We start from the raw sequence: 21,756 nt of genomic DNA on the forward strand, positions 1-21,756 counted from the left end.
AATGCAGCAATGTACAGAGACATCCTGAATGAATGACCTGCTTCAGAGTGCTCTTGACCTCAGACTGGGGCGATGGTTCATCTTTCAGCAGAACAATGACCCAAAGCACAACACCAAAATATCAATGGATTGGCTTTACAACAACTCAGCGTGTCAGAAAGCCTGCTTGATGGACTAGGAACTAAAGTTCGTTGCATGTTTCTAGGGGGGACGTTTAGTTTATGGGACCTGCTGTTATGTTCTCCATCATTGCTAGCTCTTGCTGATGTTGTTTTCTTTAATGCGTTCATCTTATACAAGTAAGTTTAATCTGAAACATCTAATACTTATGTAACATGCATGCCGATACTATTTTGAGGTCTATATCGCCTATAATGTTCCGCTATAGCGGTTATTTGCGGCCGCGATTGCCGCGATAATTCTGCTGAGTCATCGCCATTAAGCCAGAGCTATAAATAGCCTTTATGGACGGCCGATCAGCGTGTTTGCTCATATGAACGGACATTTTTTAGACTGTTGTTGCTAATTAGACTGTCACATTCCTAACAGACATTACTGTTATTATGTTTGAGTTTAATATGCACATTTATGATGAATGTTATTGTTGCAGTGTATTGTTTCAGTCAATGTTAATGACAATTCATAGTCAATACTATTTGTAATTATTTCTTTATTTGTTTTTCCTTTGTAGACCATCACATCTTATTCATTTCTCACTACCATTACCCATAATTGAGCAATCTGATGATTATGTTGAAGAAAATAAATATTTCAAACGTCAACACTTTTCCTGCCCTCCTGATTCTCTGACCGGAATCTGGTCCATATTTGGCCGCCTCAACCAGTGGAAAATTTACATGTAGTAAGGTTTACTACATTATTATGGTCCTTCGAGCCGGATTGAGAGCAATATAAAACCAGTATGGACCGAACAGGAAGTGACACTGAGAAAATGGATAGAACCCGCCGCAGGACACATCTGCCACCTCACCTGGATGATTATGAAGTTGATTACCAACCTATACAGGACCCTCCCCCAAAAGCTTCTACAACCTGTCCCAGTCACTCTAGAAGCAGCTCGAGGAAAACGTCCCGCAGTGGTATCAGCTCTCATTCTAGGACGAGTAGACGTTCTGTTACCTCCACTGGTGTTTATCTCCCACCAGAACTCTCTAGTGTCCAGACAGCTGTTTTGGAGGAGAAGATTAAGCAGAGACAGTTTGATAGTCTACAGCAGCAGGTACAGGAGGACTCACTAGCTGACGTGGAATATCAGCGCCTGCAGACACAAACAAAGGAAGCTCAGCGTATTCAGGAGGAGGCTCTTGCAGCTAAGGAAGCTTTGTCCAAGCATCTAGAGAGACAGCGGAAACTACAACAGGCAGAGACTGAGCTTGAGGTAGCCAAACTTGTATCTTCAATGCTTATTACAAACTCTGGTTCAAACACTCCCAGGCCTTCAGGCTCACCAGACAGCCCATCACCGCCACCTCAACCTGATCAGACTAATGCATCCAGGAGTCCACAGTCTACCTCCTCTTCTCAGCTTCCACCTCCGCTACCAACAGTCACATCATGTGATGACACTTCACAGCTGTCACTTAGACCACTGGCGCTAACATTACCTACTACCACAGTGAGTGTTTCCTCTCCTTCAACATTCCCGTTATTACAAGCAGTCTCATCATCAGTCGTTACAGTATCTGAGACTGCCCCCAAAGCTATGCCATTAAACACAGTGACATCAGTTCCACATGTGACACATCAGCCTTTCTCTGTAGCGACAGTTATGTCCACTATTGGCCAGTCTACGAGTAGAAGAGGGCCATCTGTACCAAAGCAGTCTAACACTGCCCCACTGACAATGAATACGAATCCATATGTGATGCAGCAGTCATTCATCCCTCCAGTGAGCACACACGCATATCAGCAGCAACCTCCAATCACCAGCCAGCAGGCCTCAGCTCCGCCACCTAATGTCAGATCTGCTCAGCCACATTCATTCATGCCTCTTCCCCACACATACCCTGGTACAGAGCTACTGTTTGCCTCAGCTTATGGCATACCACAACCCAAGCTACCAGTATTTGAGAGTGGTAATGAAAGTGACTTTGCCTTGTTAAAACTGGCCCTAGATAATTTGCTAAGTATTCACAGCTATCTTAGTGAGCAGTATAAATATCATGTACTGTTAAGTCATTTGAAGCTACCCAGCGCACAGCAGCTAGCGAAAGCTTATATGTATCATTCACATCCATACTCAGCTGCACTACAAGCACTTCAGGACAAGTACGGGCAGCCAAGACAACTCGTACAGTCAGAGCTGGGTGCCATCATGAATAGCCCACCACTTAGACTGGGTGATGCTAATGCCTTTGACAGCTTCGCATTATCAGTACAGTCATTAGTAGGCATGTTGAGGACCCTTGAAGGTCAAAATGGGTACGAGTTAATGTGTGGCTCTCATGTGGATCGACTACTCAGCAAGTTACCACCTGCCTATCGTGACAGCTTCGTTGAGTACTGTCTAAGCCGGGGTATCCTCCAGACAGGCACAGACAGAACCTATACACTCCCCGATCTGGCCACCTGGTTAGAGATTAAGTCCCAGGCGAAGCGAATTTCCAACCGAGCTGCAGCTTTGTTCCCGAGTGACCTAGCCAAGCCTCAAGGTAAACCCACAACATATTCCCGACCAAAGGAGCGATTCACACCTGTCTTGTTGACCAGTGAGAGGAGCATAAACCGTCCTGATACTGCAGCACAGAGATCTAGCACAAAGTTAAAGCCCAGGCCATATTGTCCCCATTGTGATAGCCGAGAACATTACCTGAATGCATGTGAACAGTTTAAGAAACTAACTACAGCTCAAGTTACCACTTGGATAAGAGAAGGAAAGCGCTGCTGGAGGTGTGGTCGAACTCATGAAGTGGGGGTCTGCAACCTTAAGCGCCTATGCAGTGTCTGCAGAGAGTTACATCTTACAGTTCTACATGATTCAGTTCAAGACACTTCTAGAGCTGTTCTCATGGTCAGTTTGCCACCTACAAGAATTTATCTGGATCGACCTAACTGTTCCCCTAAGGTCATGCTGAAAGTTGTTAAAGTCCTGCTACACAGTGGTCGAAAAACTATAGAAACCCATGCCGTTCTCGATGATGGATCAGAGAGAACTTTAGTGCTCCAGCCAGTTGTGCAACAGCTTAAATTATCTGGTACCCCTGAACTGCTCTCGCTGCAGACAATTCACCAGTGTCACACTGAACTTACAGGATCATCTGTGTCTTTTGAGGTGTCATCTGTATCCAATCCCTCAAAGAAGTTTGCGATACACAACGCATTCACTGCCCCAGGTCTGTGTCTAGCGGAACACCATTACCCAGTGGCTGCTCTGCAAAGGGCTTATAGACACCTAAAAGATTTGCCACTGCCTCCCATGGATAAAGTGAGACCACTGCTCCTCATTGGGTCCGACATGCCGCATCTCCTGACACCAGTTCAGCCTGTATGCAAGGGCCCACCAGGGGGACCCATTGCTGTTCGTACACAACTTGGATGGTCTCTCCAAGGCCCAATGAGCCCGATGCAGCCCTCAAGAGGAAGTCAGCAGTGTCTTCATATTATGTCAGTTCCCACCTGTGATAACCTGTTTCAACATGTGGAGAGACTCTGGCAGGTGGACACACTCCCATACAACACCAAGATGGTTACCAGGTCCAAACAGGACAAGGAGGCTTACACTTTGCTGCAGAATGCAACCGTCAGAGTGACTGTGGACTGTGTACGACGATATGCTACACCATTACTGAGACGGACCCCTCGAACCTTGCTCCAAGCAGATAAAACAGCTGTTCTCCCAAGTTTACGTCGTACTGAGCGCACCCTTGAAAGGGATCCTGATAGGGCCAAAATCTACTGCAGTGAGATTTCTAAATTGGAGTCAGCTGGTTATGTGGCAAAAATAACGGCAGAGGAAGCAAACCAAAGTGAAGAGTCCTGGTTCATTCCGCACCACATGGTGCACCATAATGGTAAAGACAGAATTGTCTTCAATTGCTCTTTCCAACACCATGGACAGTCTTTGAATGATCAGCTGCTGCCTGGGCCCACGTTGGGACCATCCTTATTAGGTGTCCTCCTGAGATTCCGCCAGCACACAGTTGCTATCAGTGGGGACATCAAAGGTATGTTCCACCAGGTCCGTTTGTTGCCAGGAGATAAATCTGTACTACGTTTCCTCTGGAGAGGAATGTGCAGAGAAGTAGAACCTGAAATATATGAATGGCAGGTGCTTCCATTTGGCACAACGTGCAGTCCCTGTTGTGCCATTCATGCCCTCCAACACCACGTCCAAGAGCACAAAGAAGGTAAAACTGAATTGGTGGATATTGTGGAACATTCCTTTTATGTTGACAACTGCCTTCATAGTGTAGCAACGGCGAGTGAGGCTAAAGTGATAGTAGATGGATTACGCCAGCTCCTTTCTGAAGGTGGCTTTGAAATTAGACAGTGGGCATGCAATGTACCATCCGTAACCGAACACCTACCTTCAGATGCCAGGTCCGCAAGTAGCGAGCGCTGGTTAGCACAAAGCAGCACTGATCTTCAGGAGCCAACTCTTGGGTTGCGGTGGGATTGCATTAATGACACCTTGGGGTACAACTTGCGTTCTGTGGAGAATGTTGAACCTACCCTGAGGAACATGTATAAAACTTTGGCGAGTCAATACGACCCTTTAGGGTTCATTACACCATTCACTACTAGAGCCAAGGTTATCATCCAGGACCTCTGGAAGCACAACCTTGGTTGGGATGACCCCATAGAGCCATCACATTTGAGAGATACTTGGCTTTCCTGGGTAGAGGAACTCCCTACACTTACCAAGATACATTTCCCTCGGGCATATACCCCAGCCGCTGCTGACAACCCATCGGCTATACGAGAGCTTCATGTCTTCAGTGATGCATCGGAAAGAGCCTATGGTTCAGTGGCCTATCTACGCACCACCGATGAGCAAGGACAAATCCATATTACCTTTGTGTCGGCCAGGTCTAGAGTCGCGCCTCGCAAATGCCTATCTGTACCACGTTTGGAGTTATGTGCTGCCCTTACTGGGGCCCAATTGGGGAAAGTAATCCAAACTGAGTTGACGCTACCAATCCACAAGGTCACTTTCTGGTCTGATTCTACAACAGTGTTGTATTGGTTAACATCCGAATCCTGCCACTACAAAGTGTTTGTAGGGACACGGGTGGCAGAAATACAGACTTTAACAGAGATGGCTGAGTGGAAGTATGTTGAGTCAAATCACAACCCTGCTGACCACATCACACGAGGCCTTACCCTGACAGAGATAGCAGGCCCCCATCAATGGAGCTCAGGTCCAGCCTTCCTGATCCAGTCACCTGATCAATGGCCATCAATGCCCCAAACTAAAGCTGAACCTGATTGCAATGAGCTGAAGAAATCAGCCTTTATCGGAACTGCTTCAGTACCCAGTGTTTCTCTACCAGTTCCAGGCAACTTTTACACATGGCAAGAGCTCGTTAAAGCCACTAGTAAATCCCTACATGGGGCGGCTGCCGACCCAGACTCCCCTATAAAGGCTTCCGAGTATATTGAAGCAGAAAAGTTACTTCTGGCACAGGCTCAGATGGACTCCTTCCCTATGGAAGTTCAACATCTAAAGGCTGGACATCCTGTCTCACCAAACAGTCGCTTAGGCTCACTTGCTCCAGAATATGATGATGCTACTGGTCTCATCAGAGTGGGAGGGCGACTACGACGTGCCACTGATCTCGACTTGGAGGCCATACACCCAATCCTATTAGACCCTAGCCATCATATTACTAAATTGTTGATCAAAGAAACGGACCAACAACTCCTTCACCCTGGCTCAGAGAGGGTTCTGGCAGAATTGCGCCGCCAGTATTGGATCCTTCGAGGTCGACAAGCAGTTCGTAAGCATCAGCATATCTGTCAAGATTGTCAGATATGGCGAGCCAAACCTCAAACTCCACGAATGGCAGATCTCCCCCCCTGCAGATTAAATCTGTATAAGCCACCTTTTTATTCTACGGGTGTGGACTGCTTTGGACCATATGCAGTCAAGATTGGACGCCGACAGGAGAAAAGATGGGGGATCATTTACAAATGTCTAACAACACGTTGTGTACATCTGGATCTGTTGGAGCATATGGACAGTGATGCTTTCCTTCTTTCCCTGCGCCGTTTTATAGCCCGACGAGGCAAACCTATGGAGCTATTGTGCGATAATGGCACCAACTTTATCGGAGGTGATCGAGAGTTACGTGAATCCTTTGAGGCCATGTCACCAAAGCTACAGGAACAGTTGGCAGAGCAGAAAATCAGTTTTTGCCATAACCCCCCAAACGCTCCTCACTTCGGAGGGACTTGGGAGCGTGAGATAAAATCAGTTAAGACAGCACTCCAAGTAATCCTCAGAGAGCAGTCAGTGCCAGAACCAGTTCTGCAAACCCTTCTGGTGGAGGTGGAAAACATTCTAAACTCCAAACCACTCGGATACGTATCTTCAGATATCGCGGATGTAGACCCTGTGACTCCTAACCTACTGCTCATGGGTCGCCGAGATGCCTCGTTACCCCAGGTCTTGTATGATTCTAGTAACCTGCTTGGAAGACGAAGGTGGAGGCATAGTCAGGTGCTAGCAGATTGTTTTTGGACTACCTTTATCCGTCAATACCTACCAAGCATGCAAGGCCGTCAAAAGTGGACAACTGATGGGAAGGAAGTGGCAGTAGGACAAGTTGTACTTGTGGTAGATCCACAGCTTCCACGTTCCCATTGGCCTGTTGGAACTGTAACAGAGGCTTTACCTGGAGCTGATGGCCGCATTCGAGTGGTCAGAATCAAGGTTAAGGACAAAACATACACTCGTCCAGTCGTGCGACTGATCCCACTTCCTCCTCTTGAGGACAATGACACGAGCACCCCTGACAGACTTTCTTAATGTTCAATTATCTCGTCAGATAATTGGGGGCGGCTGTGTCAGAAAGCCTGCTTGATGGACTAGGAACTAAAGTTCGTTGCATGTTTCTAGGGGGGACGTTTAGTTTATGGGACCTGCTGTTATGTTCTCCATCATTGCTAGCTCTTGCTGATGTTGTTTTCTTTAATGCGTTCATCTTATACAAGTAAGTTTAATCTGAAACATCTAATACTTATGTAACATGCATGCCGATACTATTTTGAGGTCTATATCGCCTATAATGTTCCGCTATAGCGGTTATTTGCGGCCGCGATTGCCGCGATAATTCTGCTGAGTCATCGCCATTAAGCCAGAGCTATAAATAGCCTTTATGGACGGCCGATCAGCGTGTTTGCTCATATGAACGGACATTTTTTAGACTGTTGTTGCTAATTAGACTGTCACATTCCTAACAGACATTACTGTTATTATGTTTGAGTTTAATATGCACATTTATGATGAATGTTATTGTTGCAGTGTATTGTTTCAGTCAATGTTAATGACAATTCATAGTCAATACTATTTGTAATTATTTCTTTATTTGTTTTTCCTTTGTAGACCATCACATCTTATTCATTTCTCACTACCATTACCCATAATTGAGCAATCTGATGATTATGTTGAAGAAAATAAATATTTCAAACGTCAACACTTTTCCTGCCCTCCTGATTCTCTGACCGGAATCTGGTCCATATTTGGCCGCCTCAACCAGTGGAAAATTTACATGTAGTAAGGTTTACTACACAGCGAATGTCCGTGAGTGGCCCAGCCAGAGCCCAGACCTAAATCCTATTGAACATCTCTGGAGAGATCTAAAAATGGCTGTACACCGTTGCTTTCCATCCAACCTGATAGAGCTTGAGAGGTTCTGCAAAGAGGAATGGGCAAAAATTCCCAAAGACAGGTGTGCCAAGCTTGTGGCATCATATTCAAACTTAAGGCTATAACCGCTGCCAAAGATGCACCAACAAAGTATTGAGAAAAGGCTGTGAATACTGAGGTACATGTGATTTTTCAGGTTTTTTATTTTTAATAAATTTGCTACAATTTCAAAAACTCTTTTTTTCACATTGGGGTATTGTGTCATGGGGTATTGTGTGTAAAATTTGAAGGAAATAACTTAATTTCATCCATTTTGGAATAAGACTGTAACACAAAATTGTGTGAAGCGCTATGAATACTTTACACGCAAATACACACATAAAAACAAATGTTTCTTGTGGAGGTCAAGCTTTGCGTATGTTTCAGAAAATTTTTTACTATTTATATTTTAAAACTAATGTGAATTGGTTTTATTTCAAGTTAGCATAAGAATCTGTGTCACTTTCAATATTTATGAACCATTTGTGACTTTGGACCAGTCTTCTGTTGCCCATGTTCATTTTTGGCAGTAGCCATTTTTTTTTAAATGGTATCTATTTTCCTTTTATGCCAACAAATAAATAAATATACACAAATAAAGTAAAGATCATGTTCTATGTTGACATGTAAATTTCCTATACACTCAAAAAAATGAAGTTTGCTGTTTGTTTACTATACAATAACCTGAAAAACCACAATTATTTTAGTTTTTTTAGGACAACTTATGTGTTATGTTCAATACACTTAAATTAGTCAAAAAACCTAATGTAAATTAAATCAAAGACATTGTTTCATTATTTAGACTTTTTTTAACTTAAAATTAAGATTTGAAATAGTTGTATCTCAAATATTGTCGTCCTAACGAACCATACATTAACAGAGTCTCATACATATACATTTTTATATATAGCATGAATCTCAGTTTCCAAAAATCTACACTTATGACTGGTTTTGTGGTCCAGGGTGACATTTATATTTAAGACTGCAATTATGAATACAGAAATAAATCTATTTATAAATGCAGAGTGAACCAAGATGACGTCAATGAATAAAAAGAGAGTGAGCTGAGAGAAGTAAATCTGATTCATGTTTCCTTATTCCATGTGGACATTCATGTTGACTTTTTAGGGTGCAGTTTGACCTTAAATTAATAATTGTTAACAATCCATAACAGATTAATAATCATGCACATAGTATCCCGTAGTGGCTTTAAAACGGTTTATTCAGTATTATTTACGGTATACAGCAATTGCTTTTATTTCTGTATATTTATTTGTAGTAATATTGCATTGCTTTTGTCATTTTAAAGGGACAGTTCACCCTAAGATGAAAAATACCTAATAATTTACTCTGCCTTGTGTGGGTTTTAAACCTTATAGTTTCTTTCATTTGTTAAACACAATAGAAGATAATTTGAAGAATGCTGGTTGCTGGCACACACTGATTTCCATTGTAGGTCTAAGTAAATAAAATTGAATGGAAGTCAGTAGGTATCGTCAACCAGTATTCCTAAAAAAAAAAGACACAGGTTTTGAACTAGTGAAGACTGAGTAAATTCTGTCAGTCAAATTTAAACAAATGCTAATGGTCTAATCCGATTGAATTATTTATGCTAAGCTAAGCTAAAAGGGGTCTTTTTAGCTTAGCAGAGATTGGCTGAATACAATCAATACTGGTAACAGTTTAACTCTATTGGCATGGTGAAAGTTCGCCTATTGCCATTGCAAGTGAGATGCTAATGGTCTAGGGCAGGGCATTTAATCAAAAAGTAACCGAAATCGACATTCAGAACCTTTAGTCAGTCTAATTTTTTCAGGTTGATTTTTTTTTTCACTTTCTTCTGATGAAAAGATGAGATGGGTTGCGGCTGGAAGGGCATCCGCTGCGTAAAAACTTGCTGGATAAGTTGGCGGTTCATTCCGCTGTGGCGACCCCAGATTAACAAAGGAACTAAGCTGAAAAGAAAATGAATGAATGAATGAATGGTTGCTGGCAAACAATGATTTCCATAGTAGGTCTAAGTAAATAAAATTATATGGAAGTCAGTAGGTATCGTCAACCAGTATTGATTCATTTTCTTTTCGTCTATCGTCAACCAGTATTCTTAAAAATAACTTTTTTTGATGTTGAACAGAAAAAAGAAACTCACAATCACAGTGGTTTCGAACAAGTGAAGGGTGAGTAAATGCTGTTAGTCAAATTTGAACGAGATGCTAATGGTCTAATAAGATTCAATGATTTATGCTAAGCTAAGCTAAAAGTGGTCTTGTCAGACCCAAGATAACTGTTTAACTTTAGTGGCACTGTAAATTTAGCCTATTACCTGTTATAAGTGAGATGCTAATGGTGTAGGGCAGGGCAGTTAAGCGAAAAGTTATCGAAATCGACATTCAGAACCTTTAATCAATCAAATTTTTTTCAGGTCGTTTTTTTCCGATTACTTTCGTTTGACCTTGAATTAATAATGCATCTTGCACATAGTGTGCTCCCTTGTATGGTTTTAAACCTTTGATTTTCTTCTGTTAAACACAAAAGAAGATATTTTGAAGTATGCTAGGTGCTGGCACACATTGATTTCCATAGTAGGTCTAAGTAAATAAAATTATATGGGTGTCAGTGGGTTTATTTTATCAGTGGGTTTATTTTTATTTTTGTGAAACAGAAAAACGAAACTCAAATAGGTCTTGTACAAGTGAAATATGAGTAAATGCTGATAGAGATTTCATTTTTGGTTGAACTACCTCTTTAATGTTTATTTTTTATATTTTCATTTATCATAATTGTCATTTTAGTTAATTCTGCTACTTAATCGCCAAGTTTTTGTTCATGTCATATTGGCCACAACACTAAATTTAAATAAATGTTTTGTTGTCAATTGCTAAACAGAACATTCTGATTTAGTTTGAATAATACATTTTACGTCAGCTGCTCTGCTTATAGCTTATCTATAAAGCATTGGGACACACCAATGGTACATTTATATTGGGCTATACATAACTTTTCCAACCCTCATTAAACATTATAAATTGCTTTGTACTCAAACTGAATCACATCTTATCTTTCAAACAGCAATCCGATTCACTATATCTACAAATTTAATAGCTTGAACTGTTTGTTTTTTCTTGTACACAGTCACTGTAATGTCTTTAAAAATATATAATAGCAATGATTACAGCACAAATTAAAATCTGAATTGATCAAAACAAGACACACAATCCTCTATGAATCATTGGCTTGGCTCATAACTCATTTATTACCTTTGCATTTCATGAGCTTACCTCAGAATTTGAGCTCTCTGACGAATATTAAATATGATTTAATACCAGTGCATGGGTGTATAGTTGAGATACATCAGCACATCGCTTGCTGTAAAGGAGTTACGCAATTGTGTGCAAACATTTATAGGTTTTGATCAGTTGACCTGAGATGAAACAAGGAAGAATGTGTGTTTTGAATATCAGTATGAGTTCCTCAGGTTAAATCATTCATTAATTTCTTTTTGCTAGTCGATCATTTGTCTTCAGTGATGAACGACGACTGGATAAAGTGAGTTTGCAATGGTTTAATGATTACAGAGTTCACTTTCAGTTGCCTTAGTTTTGATTTCTATAGTATTATTTAACATAGAAACCTTCATCAAGCAGTGTCTGAATGTCTGAAGTTTAACTTGCTGATGTTTATAGTCAAAAAACGACATCTTTGTTTAAAAAACAAAATACAGAAATACAATGTTCATTATAACTACTGATGCGCAACAAAAAAAAACAAAAACATGAACACTTGATTTTGCATTAAGAGTTCTTCTGTTGGTTTCACTGCTCCACCTCCTCCTGACTGTCTGTTTTAACTTCTTCTCTTGAAGCTGCTTTCTGTCTCCGCTCCGCTTCTGTTATTGTCATCGGATGCAAAGGGAAAAATCCAGCCAATCCTACTCAGAGAAAACGAGGATTAGTGTGATATTTAAAAGGAACACTCCAGCATAAAAAAGCTTATTTTACAACTCTCTAAAGCATGAGTGCCCAAACTTGGTCCTGGAGAGCTGGTGTCCTGAATAGTTTAGCTCCAACTTCCTTCAATACACGTGTCTGGAAGTTTCTAGTTTACCCAGAAAGAGCTTGATTAACTGGTTCAGGTGTGTTTAGGGTGCACTCAAGCTTTGCTATCCGAAGTGAGCCCAGGCTTGTTTCCCGGATCGTTTGAGAAGTGTGAGTGCTCTGAATCGGGCTCAGGCGCGGTTCAGTTGGCCGGCCCTGGCCTGGTTTGAAGAGGTGTGCCAGAGCACGTTTCACTTGGGCTCAGGCCCCATACGCTTGTAGTGTGAGTGCAAAAGAGATTTTCAAAGTCAAAAGTGGCTGATCTGTTCGGTGAAATATTTGACTGCATGTCCCTGCATCTCAAATGACTAAAATGATACAACTAAAGAAATATCCACGGTGCTGATCGAGAGCTCTTACTGAACAGCGCATCATCGATGACGTAAGCATGCACAGTCACGAATGTAATAGGCTCGTTTGACTTGGCCAAAATCTGCGCAGAATCAATCACCGGTGATCACCGCAAGATCCATGCCGGTCAGAAATGTGTCCGCCTTGCCTTCGCCTCGCTCTGATGTCACGCTGACGTGCGCCAAAAAACTCTCGCGATCGCGAGGCGGGTACCTCGGATAGAGCAGTCGGCCGCTGTTGCTCTCAAAAGACTGCGTTACCAAAAGCATGATGGGAAACGACTGGCTGACGACACAGCTTAATGCTGATTGGATGAGACTGACACATTACACTTTATTATCTTGTTTTACTAAGGTTTATACCTGGATTTGTTGAATACCTTTTTTGTATTTTCGTTGATAATTAAAAAAAAAGTCATAGAGTGTTACATATGGTTATTTATTTAGATTTACACACAAACAAAAACAAAATACATCTTTGTAAAACATAACGTGACCTATCCAATATAACTAAATGTTATTAATGAATCATTAGGATGTGCATGTGCTGTATTCTATTTCTCTCTCAGTTTTAAGTCCTGTTTGTTGTCATTTTTACTTTTTGTATGTTTGTGTGAATTTTGTATTGTAATTTTTATGCAGCATTATTCCATTAAAGTCAATCCAATATATACATATATTCAGAAATACAAAGATAATCAGACTGTTTTGTCATTATGCCTCATCTTTGTGTGGTTTCATATGAGAAGTGAAAAGGGTGTAGTAAACAAGACACACACACACACACACACATATGTAGGCCTATGTGTATATGTATGTGGAGTCAAAAGTCATGTTTAATAGACCAACAACATTTCCACAGTTTTTCCTACAGTCTAATAGTTTTTATTCTGGAGAAAGTCTAGGGCTATTTATTTTAATCTGGCTGAAGTAAAAGCAGTTTATATAGACCTAATAAGCATGTCAATATAATTAACCCCCTAAGAATTTATTTGTCAAACAAACATTTGTCATGACTTGTCACTCAAAAGCATCTTGCTATGGCTACTTCATTTATAATGTAGCCAAATTAGGTTTCTTGAAAGCTTTCTTGCTGTATAAGCTGTTTATTTTGTTATTCTTTTAACGTTTGTTGAATATACAGAATTATATTTTTAATACACCCTTTTAGTTAATGAGCTGTTCATCTTCTGTAATTCTGACCATCTCTGTAAAAACAGTGATATTTCTATTGCATCCACTCCCACATTAAAAAATACTATAGTAATGTATACTGTAGTGCTTTTGAACCATGTTATAAAATAGCCTATTTAAATTTTATATTTCTGGTATCACAACAACTATAAACACAACACAATACTGAATAAACATGTTCAAAAATGCAGTAATATTTACTATAAATCACCATAGTATTTTTTCATGAGGTCATTCGTCTGCGATAAAAAACGCGAACGAGATCTCCGCCACTGGTGACGTTTCCAGGTGGCTAAACAGCGAGATTCGGCAGGTGTCTGACTTCTGATGTAATTTTTGAGCCCTCCTCTTACTGCGCACGCCTGCTCTCGTTTACAATGCAGTCAAGGCGAGGCGCACCTCAAACGAGCCTATTGTGAGTGCAGGCTGTCGGGGTAGACGGGACAAGCGTGCTTCAGCCCGGTTTAAGGCAACTGTGAATAATGCGAGTACGCATTTAATATGGGTTTGAACTAAAATATGCAGGACACAGGCACTCAAAGACTGAGTTCGGGCACCCCTGCCCTAAAGTTAAACAGTTGAGTTTGACAATTTTTAAATGCATTCAGTTAATCTTTGGGTCTGACAGGAGCGCTTAGCTTAGCTTAGATCATTAAATCAGATTAGACCATTACCATCTCGCTCTAAAATAAACAGTTTTGATAAGTTTTTCTTTTAAAAGCTTGACTCTTTTGTATTTACATGTACCTAGACCAAAAGACAATATTTTCCAGGTCAATCAATCTTGACTGGAGTTGGTTGACTATTGATAAAAGTTTTGGCTCGTTTCCACTGAGTGGTACAGTACGGGTCAGTAAGGGTCAACTTTATCAGGCTTGCATTTCCACTGCTAAACGAGTACCAAGGGTACCCTTGTGGTGGACATGGTGTACGACAGAAAGTTTCAGTCGCCGTCATTCTCGCTCAAGGAAATACGGGTCGTTCACATATGAAATGAGAAGCGCTTCTCACAATACAGATGCTTTATACACAAATACTATGAACATAATATGAACATAATTTGATTATAACTGCAGATCAATGATGCAAAATAGCCTACTGTAACATCTGCAATTATAAAAAATGTTAATATATAATAATATATGAACACATACAGACCCTTACAATCTCCGACATGTTACCAATTACAGATAAACTACACACAGCAGACATTTAGTCCTTATTTGGGTTCAAAAACAACATGAAATATAGTTATGATAGTTAAACATGGCAGTTTGTTTATGTTTGCTGAAAAAATTATTTGCTCCTTTGTTTTTTTCACACTTCACTCTTGCGTTTGTCCGTTTCTGACAGAATCGGGTGTCAGAAGTGCTTTAATGATCACGCGCACGTTATTATCATCAGCTCAAGAAGTTTGTTATTTCAAATATAGACACTGAGTGCAAGAAAGTGAAAAAGGCACAGGGCAGAATCTGCTGGAAACGGGCCCTTAGCTTATTTTTATGTTCTGTGTAATACCATCGTACCTTCTGCAGCCATGGTACCACAGTATTGTTCCTTGATGATTGCACTAAAATGAGAGTATAGTTCCTATCCATATCAGCCTAAAAACAGCTACTTTTCATTTTCCATCTGTCTTAGTATAAGATGTGACTGCAGAAAAGTCAAGCTTTAAATATAAAAAAATATCAAAACTTGATTCTAATTGTCTAATCTGTAACTGCAGAAGAGTCAAGCTTTAAACATAAAAAAATATCAAAACTTGATGCTAATGGTCTAATCTGATTCAATGATCTATGCTAAGATAAGCTAAAATGGCTAATTCAAGCAAAAATCAGCTGAAAAAAATCACAACTGGTAAAACTCAACTGTGTAAGTCTAGGGGCATTGTAAAATTTACCTTAGTAATGGCACTCACCCAGAAGTTTGGCCACTGGTTTTGTCGTATGGGCTCCGCATGCAATCCAATGCTTGATTCTTTCATAATTGAATGCGACGAGTTTTTCGTTGTGTACGTTTGGGAGAGGGTCGTATGAGCCCACCTGCTCAAGGTATTTGCCATCTCTTGCCCGTTTATTATAAGCTGCTACAATACGGTAGAAAGGTCTGTTAGTGGCACCTCCTAAAGCCAGCCTGATGACCACATGCCCGCCGTGGTACTTCTTGAGCAGGAAAGATGCTGTCGAGACAAAGATATTATGCAAGTTTTCAGATGTCCAGTGTCACAAGCATGGGACTTTAATTCATTTTGAGTCTTTAATTCAATTGATGCAATTCAGAATATGAGAACTAAATCAGAGTGTAAATTACAGAGGAGTTTTGGGGGGGTCTAACCCCCCTAATTAACACTTGATACCCCATAAAGGACATCAAAACGAGATATTTGGGGGTCTGCGCTATAAGTTAAGAAATGAGATGCTCGCATCTGTATCTTAAATAATATTAATAATTAAATTTATAGACAACTTCAATATACATATGACCACCCCTATAATAGTTCATAACATTGTAAATGCATGTTTGTGCCACAAATATTAATTCATCGGTTTGAAACTGGCAATTCTACGGCACCGACAGACATTGTAAGGGTTCACAAAACATTTTTTTTAAAAGACGTTTGTAGTGATGTGTAATGAGAGAATTTTTAAAGGGAATTTTTATTCATTTCTAGACAGTCAAAAGTTTACACACATTTCCTTGGTATTTTTTTAGCTTTGCTTTTTAACTGTATAACTTTGGTCAAATGTTTTGGGTATCCTTCCACAAGCTTCTCACAAAAGTTTAAAGGGATTTTGGCCCATTCCTCCTGACAGAATTGGTGTAATGGAGTCAGATTTGTCTTGCTCGCACAAGCTTTTTCAAATCTGCCCACAAATTTTCTATAGGATTGAGATCAGGGCTTTGTGATGGCCACTCCAAAACATTCACTCTGTTGTCCTTAAAACACATTTGAACTAATTTGGCAGTATGCTTAGGGTCATGGTCTGTTTAGAAGACCCATTTGTGGTCAAGTTTTAATTTCCTGGCTGATGTCTTGAGATGTTGCTTCAGTATTTCTACATAATGTTCTGTCTTCATGATGCCATCTATGCTGTGAAGTGAACCAGTCCCTCCTGCAGCAAAACAGCCCCACAACATGATGCTGCCGCCCCCATACTTCACAGTTGGGATGGTGTTCATAGGCTTGTAAGCTTTCCCTTTTGTCCTCCAAATGTAACACTGGTCATTATGGCCAAACAGTTTAATCTTAGCTTTATCAGACCACAGGACATGTCTCCAAATATTAACCTTTTCCCAGTGTAATTTAGCAAATTGTAATCTGGCTTTTTTGTTGATTCTGGCTTGTGGATTTTTCCATGTTGTCACACAAGGAAGCAGTGTGTTTGAGGTTTTCCTTAAATATTATTCTACAGTTGTGCCTCACATTAACTCAAATGTGGTGAATTAGCCAATCAGAAAATTTCAAAACCTTGACACCATCATCTGAGCTTTTCAGAGGCAGAATAATCATAATCATAATAAATCTCTCTTATTATTCTGCTATTAAGCCCAACAAAAAAATTGATCATCCTAACTTACCTAAAAGAGAAAAAGTTTAGTCACAATAAAATCTGATTTTTTTTTTTGTGGTTATGTGCCTTTTTATACAATGTATGTAAACTTCTGCTTTCAACTGTATTGCATCAATAATACTTACATAAATGGACCATTATTGACAGATTCTCTGTAGACAAAAAAAAAAAAAAAAACATGTTAGTAAATAGAAAATAATTTATATAATACCATAAGTGAAAAGTCTTTTAAATTAGATTTTAACCTAGTATTCAATAATTTAATATGAGATATCCCACATCTAAAATACTATAGCAACTTTACTACAGTATGGCTCAAAAAACAGTAGTATTTAAGTATGTGTATTAATCTGCTGTGTTTTTCGATATTTTCTATAGTATAACAACAACTATAGTAATATAAACAAGTTACCCAATACTGTACATTGTACATATATTATACTCCACAGTTTAAAACTAAATTATACAACATTATTTATTGCAATCCGTTCACTATAGTGCATACATATTAATGCTGTCGCATTCATTAACAGAGTTGTAGAAACTGTTATATAGGCCTAGAGTATAACTACTTTACTATAGTATGGATCAAAGCTCTAGTGTTTGCTATAAATTACAATAACGGAGCATGATTTCATGTGGGATGAAGGCACGGAGCAGCGGTAAAACGCATTTGCCTATATAAAAAAACACATACCTTATAAATTCGGTAACTGCATGTAGAATTGTTAGGGAATATAAATATTATGTTTTGAAGTATCGCCCAAATAAAGCCAACTACATAAAGAAAGTCAACAACATGACATTCGCAAGGGCGCCGACATGTTTTTCTGCTGAACCGGAAGCGTATTTGTTGATACTACTATGGGGAAAAGTCTAGATTGGATACAGCTGCGGAAACGCGCGTCAATATCGCATTATTTTTGTGATAGTGTATAACAATAATTAATATTTTTACAGTACTGTAATGGTTGGGTTTAAAGTTGAGGTAAGGGTAGACGTTAAAAAAGAAGGTTAATTGGGTAATTTATTAAATAACATCAACAATACTCGATGCAATACTGTTTTTACATTACTGTGACGGTAGGATTTAGGATTAGGGTAAGGGGAAACGTTAACAAAATACAATAAATTTGTAAATCTTATAAACAATTCTTATTCGCAACTGTATCTGATCTAGCAACAATCATACTATGGTAAAGGCTTTGCGCATGAATATTAAGTAGGTCACGTCAGCACGTTCTAGTAGTCTGCGCCGCGTCAACAGTAGATGTAATGCCGCAATTTCAGTCACTAGATGGCGGTTTTGTTCTACGAAGATCTGTCTTGTGTTTTGAAGATATCAATAGTAGGTAGTTAATTTGTTCTGACTTAAGCTGCATTATTTATCCTCGTTATCATCAACTAAAACATCAAACTAGCATGGAGATTCTAAGCTAGTGTTTATGATGACATTACATTTTTACTTTAACAAAGCAATGTTTTGTGAATGCTACTATAATTAAGCATACAAGGAAGTGAAGAAATTAACGGTGTATAGACAGATGCTTCACAGTACTGGGATGCAGGGCAAGCCAAATGCATCTTCTATGGTGGATCAGCAGAGAAAGTTGGACTGAAAACTCCCATTCTCTTCACTTTCGGCTGATGCTCTTGTGAAGATCTCATGCTCCTGTGGACCATAAGACAAGCTTTTACAGCCATAATCATCCGTGACTGTCCTGTAGAGCTTGTTCAGATGATCAGATAACACAGCAGAAAAAAGAGAAGTCCTCACTTAAGGACAAGGTCTGTGTAAGACAACAAGCAGAAGCAAGATCTTGATATTAACTATTACAACAAGGATATCAGTTATAATTTGTAAATGACTTGTCTAAAATACTTGATTATGTTACTTTTAAACAGTTAATCGGTAATGAAACCCCAGGAGAGATAGACATGTGTCTGTTTTTGGAAACTGAGATGTATAAATCACCTCAAAGCTGTATAAATAGTATTTTCATTGCAATATGTCTAAATATTGCAAAAATATCTACTGTATATAATATATCAAAACTCAATGTCTGATTAGTAATGTGCATTGTTAAAAGCTTAATTTGCTTAACTTTAAAAGCCATTTTCTCAATATTTAGATTTTGTTAACCCTCAAGTTCCAGATTTTAAAATATTATAAATATTATTTATACAGCTTTCTGGTGATTTGTAAATGAATTGTGTTACTCTTAAACAGGTCATCGATATGTTGGTTATGTCATGGTTCAGGATTGGTAGAGCTACGCATCGATGAATTGGCTCTTCAGTGTTTGAACTCTTAGTAATGATTAAATCACACTGAACTGAGCTAAACTGAACTGAACTGAACTTAAACACTAAAACCTGAACCACACTGTTCCAGTTACTATGACCATTTATGTGAAGCTGCTTTGACACAATCTACATTGTAAAAGCGCTATACAAATAAAGCTGAATTGAATTGAATTGAATCGATAAGGAGACCCCAGGAGAGACAAAATTGTGTCTGTTTTTGGAAACTGAGGTCTATAAATCACCTGAAAATTGTATAAATCAGTGGTTCTCAAAGTTTTTTCACCAATTACCTCCTCAAAAAACAATTGTCTCTCAAAGTACCACCATAAAAACTGGTATTGAAATAAAGAAGCGGAGCTGGCCAAATTAAGCAGGTTAAAAAATATCTAAATATTGAGAAAACGCCTTTTAAAGTTGTCCAAGTTAAGCTTTTAACAATGTGCATTACTAATCAGACATTGAGTTTTGATATATAATAGGCATGAGATGTTTCTACACCAATATCTTTCCATATTTCAATGGAAATAAGTTATACTTTATTACTTTATTATACTTTATCATGCTTTGAGGTAATTTGTGCAGCTTTGAGGTGATTTATACATCTCAGTTTCCAAAAACTGACACATTTCTGTCTCTCCTGGGGTCTCTTTATCAATTAACTGTTTAAGAGAGTAACTTATGTCATTTACTAATTAGAAAAATCAGTCAGTTACTTAATAGTCAATGATTTTTGGCATAGAAAAGAAAGGAAGTAAATGTATATGTTTGACCAATATAATGTATTTTATGGCTTTTGCAAAATGGTGTATACATCATAAATCTGCTGAAATCTTATCGGTTTAAATGCTTTTCGGTTTTGACCCCGTCTAAATGTTTTAGTTTTCAAGCTTATTTAGAACTGCAAATCAGCTTTTTCTGTGCTAAAGTTGGTGCTTTTAATTTTCTGTGCTGAAACCCCTGAATTGAAAATAAGTGTCCATCACTAATACAATCCAAATTGAAAATTGATGATTATATGCTGGCATTTCTGCATAATCTGCTTTTCCAACATTTGTGTTTCAGCACCTCAGTGTAATTGGGCAGATGTTCTGCTGTTGGTTATGGACTATATTCTGACTTAAATGTCCAAATTCACCAATTTATATGTGCTTTAGAAGTAGTTTTATTAGTTTTTTATTTAATTAGTTTGTTAAAAACCATTCTAGTTTTTCAGGTACATAAGTAAAACAGTAAAATTAATATGCACTTGGGTCAAACTTTCCAACTGTAAAAACTATAAAAATGTTAACACAGTTGTTAACTTTGCTCTTTCCACTACATACATTTGATTATCTTTTTTTATTGGCTTTTATGAACAAAATATTCTAACTATGACGTAATAATGTCATGGGCAGCACGGTGGTACAGTGGGTATAGCACGATCGCCACACATCAAGAAGGTTGCTGCGAGCCTCGAGTGGGTCAGTTGGCATTTCAGTGTGGAGTTTGCATGCTCTCCCAGTGTTGGCTTGGGTTTCCTCCGGGTGCTCCGGTTTCCCCCCACAAGTCCAAAGACATGTGCTATAAGGGAATTGGGTAGGCTTAATTGGCCAAAGTGTATGTGTGTGAATGAGTGTGTATGGATGTTTCCAGTGATGGGTTGCAGCTGGAAGGGCATCCACTGTGCAAAACATATGCTGGATAAGTTGGCGGTTCAATCCGCTGTGGTGACCCCTGATTAATGAAGGGACTGAGCCATAAAGAGAATGAACGAATGATCATTTTTACCCATACACTTTATTTTTGGCTATTCCTACAAATATATCCACTGTGGTCCAGAATAGGGCTGTACAACATATCGTTTCAGCATTGATATCGCAATGCACAGGTCCACGATAGTCACATCACAGGGATCTGCAATGTTGGAGCTATAATTAAAAATATAAAATAAAACCTTAAAGTTTTAGTAAAAGTTTATTATTTGCATGTGTTTTTAAGACCTGACCGTCAGAATCTGGAGCACATTTAAGCCTTTTGGGCACAATGAATGAAAAGTTTGTAGCTTAAAGGTTAATTGTACATTATATAATTATTTACTCCATTAAAACGCTAGTGTTTTTTTAAATTTATATGGTAATTATTTAATTCCTGCTTCTGTATACTGTTTGATTCCCCAGTAAATCATAAATCATTGTTTATTTGCATGGTTTATCTGTTGTATTTATCTTTGCTTCTATTTTTTTTATATATAATTTTATGCAGACACCCACCCTTTAAGTTGATTTAAAATTATGAATTCTTTACAAGGTATTCAAGTCATCTGCTGAAATTGCATTTATTTTGGAGTCTTTATCGTAAATGAAAATATTGCAATGTCAGTTTTTTCCAAT

At 38.9% G+C, this 21,756-nt stretch overlaps 1 protein-coding gene and 1 long non-coding RNA gene across 4 annotated transcripts in view; one reads left to right on the forward strand and one right to left on the reverse strand.

The window, feature by feature from the left end:
• LOC141376673 (uncharacterized) overlaps positions 1-21,756 on the forward strand; it is a 227,007-nt gene that overhangs the window by 41,117 nt on the left and 164,134 nt on the right. The gene's annotated exons all lie outside the window — the stretch shown is intronic.
• On the reverse strand, positions 11,105-17,881 carry mrps16 (mitochondrial ribosomal protein S16). Its single transcript, NM_001006030.1, is given in 4 exon segments — positions 11,105-11,798; positions 15,427-15,687; positions 17,206-17,232; positions 17,778-17,881. Coding segments are annotated over 3 exon segments (390 nt in total). The 5' UTR covers positions 17,219-17,232; positions 17,778-17,881; the 3' UTR covers positions 11,105-11,682.

The sequence above is a fragment of the Danio rerio genome, chromosome 11, assembly GCF_049306965.1.
Source record: "Danio rerio strain Tuebingen ecotype United States chromosome 11, GRCz12tu, whole genome shotgun sequence".
NCBI classification, from domain to species: domain Eukaryota; kingdom Metazoa; phylum Chordata; class Actinopteri; order Cypriniformes; family Danionidae; genus Danio; species Danio rerio.